General features: G+C 41.9%; 2 protein-coding genes across 3 annotated transcripts in view; one reads left to right on the forward strand and one right to left on the reverse strand.

Annotated features, from left to right (window-relative positions):
* Nucleotides 1-12,344, forward strand: part of MED13L (mediator complex subunit 13L) — a 250,774-nt gene that overhangs the window by 87,466 nt on the left and 150,964 nt on the right. The window lies entirely within an intron of this gene.
* LOC141096141 (actin, alpha cardiac muscle 2) lies at nucleotides 3,789-5,273 on the reverse strand. The gene has a single exon (XM_073582552.1). It carries the CDS (start codon nucleotides 5,181-5,183, stop codon nucleotides 4,050-4,052), a length of 1,134 nt encoding a protein of 377 aa, XP_073438653.1. The 5' UTR covers nucleotides 5,184-5,273; the 3' UTR covers nucleotides 3,789-4,049.

Raw genomic sequence — 12,344 nt, forward strand, 5'->3', positions numbered from 1 at the left:
GTGTCCGTAACGACCTGCCCTATATTACTGTCCTATTAGTTAACCCCTTTAGTGAACCCCTTAAAAAATAAAAAACGAAGCAAAAAATAATTATCATACCGCCGACCAAAAAGTGCAATAACGCGCGATCAAAAAGACGCATATAAATATCCATGGTACCGCTGAAAACGTCATCTTGTCCTGCAAAAAACGAGCCGCCACACAGCATCATCAGAGAAAAAATAAAGTTATAGCTCGCAGAATAAAGCGATGCAAAAATAATTATTTTTTATTTAAAATTGTTTGTATTGCATAAAAGCGCCAAAACATAAAAAAATTACATAAATGAGGTATTGCTGTAATCGTACTGACCCGAAGAATAAAACCACTTTATCAATTTTACCGCACGCGGAACGATGTAAACGCACCCCCCAAAAGAACAAAAGAAATTCATGAAACGCTGGTTTTTGTTCATTCTGCATCCCAAAAATCTGAATAAAAAGCGATCAAAAAATGTCACGTGCCCGAACATGATACCAATAATAACGTCAACTCGTCCCGCAAAAAATAAGACCTCACATGACTCAGTGGGTCAAAATACGGAAAAATTATAGCTCTCAATATGTGGTGATGCAAAAACTATTTTTACAATAAAAAGCGAGCTTCTTTTAGCGTGCGACAGCTGCCAAATATAAAAACCGCCATAAATAGTAAATCAGACCCCCCCGTTATCACCCCCTTAGGTAGGGGAAAAATAATAAAATTAAAAGAAAATGTATTTATTTCCATTTTCCGGTTAGGGTTAGGGCTGAGATTAGGGTTAGGGCAGAGATTAGGATTAGGGGTGTGTTGGGGTTAGGGTTGGAGTTAGAATTGGGGGGTTTCCACTGTTTGGGCTCAGGTGCTCTCCAAACGCAACATGGCGTCTGATCTCAATTCCAGCCAATTCTGCGTTGAAAAAGTCAAATAGTGCTCCTTCCCTTCCAAGCTCTGCCTTGCGCCCAAACAGTGTTTTACCCCACATATGGGGTATCAGCCTACTCAGGACAAATTGGACAAAAACTTTTGGGGTCCATTTTCTCCTGGTACCCTTGGGAAAATAAAAAAAATTGGGGACTAAATGATCATGTTTGTGGAAAAAATAAGATTTTTTTTATTTTCACGCCCGGGCGTTATAAACTTCTGTGAAGCACTGGGGGAATTCAAAGTGCTCACCACACATCTAGATAAGTTCCTTAGGGGGTCTGGTTTCCAAAATGGGTCACTTGTGGGGGGTTTCCACTGTTTAGGTACATCAGGGTCTTTCCAAACGCGACATGGTGTCCGATCTCAATTCCAGCCAAAAACGTCAAATGGTGCTGCTTCCCTTCCGAGCTCTGCCATGCGCCCAAATAGTCATTTACACCCACATATGGGGTATTAGCGTACTCAGGACAAATTGCACAATAACTTTTAGGGTGCTGTTACCCTTGGGAAAATAAAAATTGGGGATGAGATCATTTTTTGTGGAAAAAATGATTTTTTTAATTGTACCGCTGTACGTTATAAACTTCTGTGAAGCCCTTGTGGTTTCAAAGTTCTCACCACATATCTAGATAAGTTCCTTGGGGGGGTCTAGTTTCCAAAATGGGGTCACTTGTGGGGGTTTCCACTGTTTAAGTACATCAGGGGCTCTCCAAACGTGACATGGCGTCCGATCAGCATTCCAGCCAATTTTGAAAAAGTCAAACGGCGCTCCTTCCCTTCTGAGCTCTGCTATGCGCCGAAAAGTGGTTCCCCCCAAACATATCAGGTATCAGCGTACTCAGGACAAATTGCACAACTTTTCCAGTCCAATTTCTCCTTTTACCCTTGGTAAAATAAAAAAAAATTGAACCTGAATTATTTTTTTTGTGAAGAAAAGTTAATGTTCATTTATTTATTTATTTTTTTTTTTAAATATTCAAAAAATTCCTGTGAAGCATCTGAATGGTTATTAAACTTCTTGAATGTGGTTTTGAGCACCTTGAGGGGTGCAGTTTTTAGAATGGTGTCACTTTTGGGTATTTTCTAAAAGTGGCTTCAAATGTGATGTGGTCCGTAAAAATAAAATGGTGTTGTAAAAATGAGAAATCGCTGGTCAACTTTTAACCCTTATAACTTCCTAACAAAAGTAAACATGTGGGAAATGTTATTTATTAAGTTTTTTGTGTGCCGTATCTCTGTGATTTAAGGGCATAAAAATTCAAAGTTGGAAAATTGCCAAATTTCAATTTTTTTTTCACAAATAAACGTAAGTTATATGAATGAAATTTTACCACTAACATGAAGTACAATATGTCACGAGAAAACAGTGTCAGAACCACCGGGATCCATTGAAGCGTTTCAGAGTTATGACCTCATAAAGGGACAGTGGTCAGAATTGTAAAAATTGGCCCGGTCATGAACATGCAAACCACCCTTGGGGGTGAAGGAGTTAGTGTGTATGAATGTCTCTTTACCTCGTGTATGTACTTGTGTAGCATGCACATATTTTTACATAGCAATGTAAAAAAACAATACTTGGTTGTCTGATGTAATGTAGCATAATCCGTTGGTGAACAAGTCTGTAAGTGACAAGTCTTGTAACAGCCTGTGTACGCCCTTCACTGATGACTCTTCCATGCCTTATTGAAATTCAAAGTCAATGCCTGGTAGTTGCGGCCAGCTAGTGTTATTTTGTGATGCTTTTAGCTTATGTATGTTTTGCCCTTTCATGTATTTTGAGGATGCCTCTTGTATATTATTTTTATACTGTTGTCAGTATTAAGGACAGTCTCTTCATATCTAGTGTAGCAATTTGGTACTCAGGTGCTACTTAACATTTCTTGGTGTTATAATATATATATATATATATATATATATATATATATATATATATATACATACATATACTACTGTATTATATGCTACATATAATATATATATGCTACATGGACCACGCTGGCACCAGGGTGGTTGTATTGTTTTCTGTTTTTAATTGTTTTTACTTATTGTGTGCTTTTGGTTGTCAAAAGCATTTTTGCCATTTCTACATTCAGGTGTGCGAATTCTTATTCATTGGCCTTTTTCCTCTTTTCCAATGTAATGGACAAGAAGTCTTGTAACAGCCTATTTATGCCCTTCACAGATTACTCTTCCATGCCTTGTTGAAATTCAAAGTCCGTGCGTGGAAGTTGCGGCCAGCTAGTGTTATTTTGTGATGCTTTTTGCTTATGTGTGTTTTGCTCTTTTATGTATTACTGTTTTTCCAATCAATGTGCTGAAGGTTAACATAAGCAATACCTTTTTTCCCTGTAACTTGTTAATTGCGTTATGATTTTTTTTGACATTTTTAATTTAGTATTAGACACCAGTATGACCATGATAGGTGGACCACAAAGAAAATTGTGATAGAAATGGCAACCTTATGGTATTATATAATGTAATTTTTGATTTTTATCATGTGCTTTGTGATACTTTGACATTTGCACATTTGTATCACCTGTATGAAGCTATTTCATACTTGTATATATTTGACTTGGTTATGTGTGCTTTTTGTCGTTCAGGGAGAGATGGTAATTTTATTGTTGAAAAGATTTTTTAGTGGTAGTAATATCAATAGTATTTTTAATCATTACTAGTATTTAGTAGTATTAAAATGTACATCTAGTAACTTTTGAATAGTGAATATAATTGTATTTGAAAACCAGTTGTTTTTCTTTTCTTGTATGCAGCGAACAACTATATTTTTCTAGATTTTTTTTTTAAAGAATTGCAGCTTATAATCCTAAATATGCAAGAATAAAAGATTCAGTTTCATGATGTTCTTTAATTTGGCAGTATAGAAGCAGTTTTACATGAGATGTTGGAATGAGCATTACCCCAAATACAACATATAAATATCACCCTTGTCGTATGTGATAGAAGGGTTGAGAGTCTGTAGGATGAGCATCTAGTCAATGACAAGTGACACACCTGACTCAAGTCTCTAGTAGGATACAGTTCATCTCGTAATGTCTCTTGATTTATGTCCAATTAGAGAGAGCACTGTGCACCCCAACAATGTATGTTTAGAAGCATTTGCGGTGGACAATGGATGGTCCAGCTTCATCATATTCTTGCTTGGTGATCCACATCTGCTGGAAGGTAGACAGTGAGGCCAAGATGGAGCCTCCGATCCATACAGAGTATTTGCGCTCAGGTGGAGCAATGATCTTAATCTTCATGGTGCTTGGGGCTAGAGCTGTGATTTCCTTCTGCATACGGTCAGCAATACCTGGGTACATGGTGGTGCCACCTGAAAGAACGTTGTTGGCATACAGGTCTTTGCGAATATCAATGTCGCACTTCATGATGCTGTTGTAGGTGGTCTCATGAATGCCAGCAGACTCCATACCTATGAAGGAAGGTTGGAAAAGGGTTTCTGGGCAGCGGAAACGTTCATTGCCAATGGTAATCACTTGACCATCAGGCAGTTCATAGCTCTTTTCCAGGGAAGATGAAGATGCTGCAGTGGCCATCTCATTTTCAAAGTCCAAAGCCACATAGCACAGCTTTTCCTTGATATCTCGGACAATTTCTCTTTCAGCTGTTGTGACAAAAGAGTAGCCACGTTCAGTGAGAATCTTCATAAGGTAGTCGGTGAGATCACGGCCAGCCAGGTCAAGACGCATGATGGCATGGGGCAATGCATATCCTTCATAGATGGGAACGTTGTGTGTGACGCCATCTCCAGAGTCCAGAACAATGCCAGTGGTACGGCCAGAAGCATAGAGGGATAGTACAGCCTGGATGGCAACATACATTGCAGGAACATTGAAGGTCTCAAACATGATTTGTGTCATCTTCTCCCTGTTAGCTTTTGGGTTGAGTGGAGCTTCTGTAAGCAGCGTGGGGTGCTCTTCAGGGGCGACACGCAGCTCATTGTAGAAGGTGTGATGCCAAATTTTCTCCATGTCATCCCAGTTAGTGATGATGCCATGTTCAATGGGGTATTTCAGAGTAAGGATACCTCTTTTGCTTTGGGCTTCATCACCTACGTAAGAGTCTTTCTGTCCCATTCCTACCATGACACCTTGGTGACGTGGGCGGCCCACAATGGATGGGAATACAGCTCTGGGTGCATCATCTCCTGCAAATCCAGCCTTCACTAAGCCGGAGCCGTTGTCACAGACCAAGGCAGTGGTCTCTTCGTCGTCACACATGGTTGTAAGTGCAGGAACCTTTCTACACGTTCACAGGGAGGTTGGATGCCGAACGCTGCAGCTGCCGCTCGTTACTGTAGAAGCAAAGGCTTTATATATTCATTTCCACCCCCCTCTTTTTTTTTTTTTTTTTTTTCCCTTGGTAGTTACCTTTCCTAGTTTAGGAATGCTTTGGGAGTCCCTCATATGCCTTCCCATATTTGGTTCTCAAAAGGGACAGCCCATGTTACCCTCAGTTACTAAGTGTATGGGAGTGTCTTGTCACATCGCCCTGTGTAGCCATAAATGGATAGTTGTCAGCTGCAGTCCCTAGAACCCATCTCCTGGCCTAGAAGGCTGAGTGACAGTGATATATTCCTGAACAGCTGAAGAGGGTTAATCTACACAGCTATGTGAAACAAATGAAGGGGCACACTTCTGAAAATTCGTTCCAACCTCCTTGCCCATTAATGGATATGTTTTTTAAACTCTGAGATAAGGATTAGCTCTCTAAGAGAGTTTATTTTATAAACTGCGCATTCATGTAATATTCCTGACCAGAAAATTGTTATATAAGCTGCCTGTTTAGTACCGTATATACCAAGTCCATTAGATGTGAGACGTGAACAGTAGCTATATTATATTATGGTTATCACTACACGCTTCATTTATTAGTGTCATTGTCAGAAATGTTTTTTAGCCTGCTAGATAATTTACCACCGGAACCAAAATACTAACTCCATGTGATATGTGATTAAGTTGATGTTCCTTTCTAGTGCATTCATCCTAAGTTTGTGTGTATTTTTTTTTTTACTGCATGTCTCTTTATGTGAGAGTGCAGTCCTATTCCAAACTGCAGAAAAGTAACTCTTGCGGCTATGATCCAGACTATGACCAAGAATGACGGTCAGGTGAAGGCGGGCCTGTGTATTTATTGACACATGCACTAGTTATCTTTCATGGCAGACATGGAAAATACAGTGTGAAAAGAACGTTATTTTCTTCAAATTGCAGCATGACCCCCCTTTTTCTGTGCGTATTATGACTGTGGTGAAGCTTTAGCATAATCTGCATGTATTATGATTGAAGCTGCAAAAAGATCTCTAGGACATGTACTGTAGCTTGTAAAAAACAAACAAACAGCTGTGTAGTAATGATTAGCCTGTTTTTGAGTCTTGGCCATTGATTTATTGGTGACGTGGGCATTTGCACCACAGCCACTCACACATGCACCATGACTCCATTCAGTATAGAACTGTCTGTAAAAGTCAAATGCGGTACTCCACTATCTCTTCCAGTCACACAGAGAATTTATAATACAGCGACGCATGTGCAGCCACTGCTGAATTGTATGGGGACATTTCAAAGCCCAGTTCTTGGAATCTGTGGGGTCCCAATGATGGGACATCTGCACCACCATGTACTTGTCCTTATCACAGATGGGGCAGTAGTTGCCTGTTGTAACATGCAACCTTCTTGTTTGTGCATGCTTCTCTCCCACCCTCCGATCTCCACTCTGATCTTGTGTGGGAATAATTGCTCATGCGTATGTGCACATTGAGTAACATCTGCCGTCGTGCATGCTTTCGTCCACATGCTGCGCTAAATTTTCTGTATGGAATTAACCTGTAGTGTGAATTTTAATATTAGCAGTGAGTTGATTTCTTTTATTTCACTCTTCTCAATATAGAGAATAATATATGCTGTGAATTCTAAAAAACATCCTAATAAAGATAAGCCAACAGCTCCTGTGTATTATCTTCTGTAGTGGTATTTAGATGGCAGGGGGATATGTTGTGCTCTCACCTGAATATGTTGTGCACAACTCTTTCCAAAAGCAAATTATCAGATGAACCTCTGCCCTCTGACCCTCCTTGGCAGTCTGGCCCAGTAGAAAATAATTGAAAAAAAAAATGAGTCCTTACTGCAGGCACAATTCCATACCTAATAGGTATTAAGGCCCCGTCACACTAAGCGACTTACCAGCGATCCCGTCACCGATGTCAAGGTGTCAGGATCGCTAGTAAGTCGCTATGTGATCGCTGGTGAGCTGTCACACAGACAGCTTCACCAGCGATCAGCACAGCGATGCCGAGCGCCCGGCATCGCGCTGGCCATCGCTGTAAAAAATAGAATCAAACTAAAAAATATAGTTATTCTCACCTTCCGACGTCCCGTTCAGCCATCCTGCCTCTCTACACGCTCCGGTCCCAGTGATCCTTTGCGAGAATGACCGCGAGATGTCACGGTCTCGAGGGATAACAAAGTCTCGCGGTCATTCGTGCAAAGGATCACTGGGACCGGAGCGTGGAGAGAGGCAGGATGGCTGAACGGGACGTCGGAAGGTGAGAATAACTATATTTTTTATTTTTTTTACACCTGATCGCTGGTCTCCCGCCTGTCACACACAGATGCGTGCTGGCCAGCGGGAGACCAGCGACCAAAGAAATGTCCAGAGGTTTCTTCCAGCGATCAGCGATACCGGCAGGGGGCTGCTCGCTGGTGAGATCGCTGTTACGTCACAAAAGTTGTGACTCAGCAGCGATCTAGCTACCGAGATCGCTTAGTGTGACGGGGCCTTAAGTTCCAAACATGTGCATGTATTTATTGACAGGAGTGTAGTGTGGGACACAATGAAATAAAAAAAAAAAAAATCAAAACGAGAAACTGAGTCTTTTGGTACATGCGTCTGAATTAGCTGACCTAGTACCATACATTTCGTACTTGAAAAGAGTAATTAGGTTTATGTCATGTATTTTTTTTTTCTGTTCCAGACTTTGTATGTTAATTTATAAACCGTTTGTTTGGTGCTAACAGGATCCTTGTATAACTGGATCTGGAACTGCTCCTCACCAAGACCTCTTTTATTTTTCTTCAACAAGCAGACTTCATTTATATACTATGGACTTTTTGTCTGCTTCATAGTTTCAGGCCCTCGCACATCTTTTGGCTTATCATTTATATCTATTTTTACTGAGCAGAAACATAGCTCTTAATGGCTTTAAATTGGTTTCCTATGGCAGCATGTGTTAAGTGATTAGCAATATCTTCATATCTGGGAAGTGACAGAAATAGTTTGGAATTTGTGAGGAGTGGGTGAGGAGACAGCTGAACAAGCCAAGGAAGAATTCCTAAAAAAGACAATGCATGTCTCTTGTGCTGGCCAGCTGGACGGTCTTGCACTCCACACATGGGCTACCATGCACTATAAGCATTTTATGACTTTTTACTTTTAGCCAGTAATTTTAACCATCAACCCTTCTAGTGATGTGGCTCATCTATGTTTATGTAGTCCTCCCGTATTGTTTCATAATAAACTGGAGTGTTCCAAACTTAAAGAGAAACTACTAACCTTTTTCACATTATTCCTTTGTGTAAACTGTGACCAGAAGTATGAGCTTCGGCTGTGTATGCATATCTGCATGTGGCCGTGTAGTTTACATAAAGGGGAGACATTGGGAAAGCTCTGTTCACATCATATTCAAGACTTAAACGATTTGTGACATTTGGATTGCATGGATAGACGCAGGTGGCAGACCTGTGTATACGCACATGCGGCGCGTCTTTATAGACTGCAGCATGTCTATCTTGCAGAGACGCTCAGTCTCCACAAGATGAATACAAGCGGAGTCGCCGCACGTACAAAAGCCGGCAGAGCTTTGGACGGAACGAGCATGTGCTGCATCCAAAGCACGGCTGTTTCCTGATCATGGAAACCTACCCTTAGGGTATGTTCCCACGGTCAGTAAACACTGCGGGTTGGACGCTGCGTACATCCACAGCGTCCAACCCGCAGCGCCAGATTTTAAAGCATAGTGGGAGGGATTTCAAGAAATTGGGGGTGGTGGCTACAGTGTAGCGGGTTCCCAGGGTTGCTGCTGGAGGAGGCAGGAGTGGGGTGATGCCGCAGGCTGGGATGAGGGGGTTTACCGATGTCCGGCAGTGCTGTGGGGGCTCTGCCAAGATCTTGGTGCCGAGATCTCCATCTGCACATGTGCCGCCCCACGGCGGCCATTTTCCTGGAGTCCACCGCATAGGAAACCATGGAACTTCGGGGGGGCTCTGGCCTTTCACAATATGTCGGCAGATCCCACCGCAGGAGAGCCGGGAACCCCCTCATCCCAGCCTGAGGCCTGCAGCAACAGTAGCTGTATAGTATATCTGCATTATAAAACGCACCCCCATTCCCCCCAAAAAAAAAAAAAATTTTGGGGGGAAAAAAGTGCGTCTTATAATCTGAAAAATACGGTATATCTTCTCGGCGGACAAGTAAGATCTATTAAAGGAGTCTCATTATTTCAATTAAAAGACTTTATACTTGCTGTGTCTTTATTTACCATGTAACTATAGGACTAGTAATGGATAGGTGTCTTATAGTTGCCTCTCTATTACTAAGCCGTGGGCTTGATGTCACCTGACAATACAAAGGTGACATCAACCCCACAAATATTACCCCAGTTACCACCGCTATAGAGCAAGTGGGAAGAGCCAGTTAAAGTGCCACAATTGGCGCATCTTTGGATGCACCAATTGTGGGGTGGCTGCGAATTGCTATTTTTAGGCTGGTGAGGGCCGAAATCCATGGGCCTTGCCAGACTGAGAATACCAGCCCGCAGTGGTCTGCTTTTCCCTTGGCTGGTTAACAAAAATATGGGGATCCCACGCTTTATATTTTTTTTTGCAGGGGATCCCACTATTTTTTGCTAACCATCGACGGTTAGCAGACTGCTGCAGCCTGGTATTATCAGGCTGGTAAGGTTCATGGATATTTGGATCCTTACCAGCCTGAAATACCAGTACCAGTAGTCTGCTTTACGCTGGCTGGTTAACAAATATAGGGGGACCCCACGCCACTTTTAAAAAATTTAATTTATTAAAAAAGGAGGGGACCTCTCTCTGTGCTTTCTTTCACTTCCAGTGTCGTGTACTTCCGGCTGTGTCACAAAATTCACCATTATGTAAATTAGTATACATGCGTAGTAAGCTGCGTTCCCGCACTTAATATTCATGTGACTAGGAAGGTAATGCGGTTTTACCGCATCTAATGAAAGTGTATGGGTAATTTACGCAGCGTAGACTGAGTGTCTCCACTACATTGACATGCTCTGGTCCGGAAAGACGCACCACATGTCTGTCTCTGCGGGTGAGCCGAGGGCGCCAGTGCACATGCAAAGTGGGCATGGGATATCTTAAAATCCCATCCACTATGCTGTAACAACTGGACGCTGCGGATGTACATAGTGTCCAACTTGCAGTGTTAACTGACCGTGGGAACATACCCCAAAATATCTGCAAACAGGAAATCACTTTTTTTTTTTTTCCCCTTCCCAGAAGCCAACTTTCAATTGGCTTTATTTCAAGTGACAAAACACATGCAATGAAAAGACGCATCAAAAACGCAAGTGACCTGCCAGTGACATCAGATGCAGATTTGGTGCAGATTTCCTCTGCGTCTGATCCTGAACAAATCTTGAGCCAAACCTGATCGTGTGCACATACCCTTATATAGAATAGTTGCAATACTTTTTTTTTTTTTTTTTTCTGTATACATGTCGCTTTGTCAGAGGTTAAAAGAACATGGTTTTGTTGTCTGTTGGGCTAATGTAACCCTATGGACTCTATTTGCATGCTTGATAGTAAAGTTTCTTTAATTCTTGATTTCTAGATGGTTCATTGGGTGACGTTATACATAGCTTTTCTGAATAATAATCTTTATTTTTATATAGCGCTAACATATTCCGCAGCGCTTTACAGTTTGCACACATTATCATCACTGTCCCCGATGGGGCACACAATCTAAATTTCCTATCAGTATGTCTTTAGAATGTGGGAGGAAACCCACGCAAACACGGGGAGAACATACAAACTCCTTGCAGATGTTGTCCTTGGTGGGATTCGAACCCAGGACTCCAGCGCTGCAAGGCTGCAGTGCTAACCACTGAGCCACCGTGCCGCCCATTGTGTGCTATTATTCTACTCCCAAATGTAGAGCCACTCTTAAATTCCCTGAAGAGGTGATCTGTGTGAGTTATCTTTTACACGGAACAGATATTTCTATATACTGAGGCAGTTTGTGTAGATAATTTATTATACAATAGTTAGGGGGGAAAGTGTACAATGAGAACCATATCAAAAGGGTTGAGAAATGGGTTTTGATTGAATTGACACATTGTCACCTTACATGTAACTGCTCACCTATCTGTCCTTCAAGGATCAGATCAGACCTTTGTTACTGTACTGTTCATTTTCCAAATTTAGTAAAACCTCAGGGAGCTATTTTGGAGAGGCTATATCTGCCTGCTAGACAAGCTTCAGATTACTCAGTAAGTCCAGTAGTGTCCCGCACAATCCTTGTCACCATTCATCCAAATACGGCATTTCATAAGTGTTGTAGTTTTGGCACAGGATCCTTAAGTGGATTTACATTATATTTTAATGTTATATATAACTTTACATACAGGAATGGTATATAACCACATTGCAGGGGGATGCAAGTGATGCCAAACTATCATTTGTTCTGGATGATTTAGGAGTGGAAAAGTAGAAAACCTTAAAGGGGTTGACCACTATCTGATAGTGAAGCGGCACTTCGTCCATATAAGGGTATGTGTCCACGGTCCGGAATCCCTGCGCTTTGGACGCAGCGGAAACCCGTCTCCACCCAAAGTGCCGCCCCCTGTTGTATGTGCGGTGATACCGCATGTGTTCATTGAACACATGCGGAATTACTGCATCCTAGTCGTAGACTGTGTTATTTATCTTGCAGAGACGGAGCGTCTCCACAAGATAGACATGCTGCGGTCTGGAAAGACTCTCCGCATATCCGGTTTTGCAAGTCTGCCACCTGCGTGTTTTCACTCATAGTGGAGATGGGATTTCATAAAATCCCGTCCACTATGTTGTAACATCTGGACGCTGCAGCTGTATGCAGCGTCCATTCCGCAGCAAATGCTTAAAGTAATCCGGACCGTGGAAACATACCCTAAGGCCTGCAGGGAGGAGCATGTGACCCGACCTCTCTCTCATCCTCCTCCAATAGAAGAGCAGCTTTGCCATGTCAGGTGTTTTACAATTAGAGTAGGATGTTGGACAAGTCTGGTCACATGATCTTCCATCTGCCGCCATTATACAGACAAAAGTGCCATGCAATCTGATAAGTAGCCAATCCCTTTAAATAAAAAA

This window comes from Dendrobates tinctorius, unplaced genomic scaffold, assembly GCF_039654945.1.
Source record: "Dendrobates tinctorius isolate UK_male_01 unplaced genomic scaffold, ASM3965494v1 ptg000073l, whole genome shotgun sequence".
In the NCBI taxonomy this organism is placed as follows: Eukaryota; Metazoa; Chordata; class Amphibia; order Anura; family Dendrobatidae; genus Dendrobates; species Dendrobates tinctorius.

Excerpts from the sequence above, each read along its gene's own strand:
- LOC141096141 (XM_073582552.1), bottom strand. The coding sequence starts at position 5,183 with ATGTGTGACGACGAAGAGACCACTGCCTTGGTCTGTGACAACGGCTCC.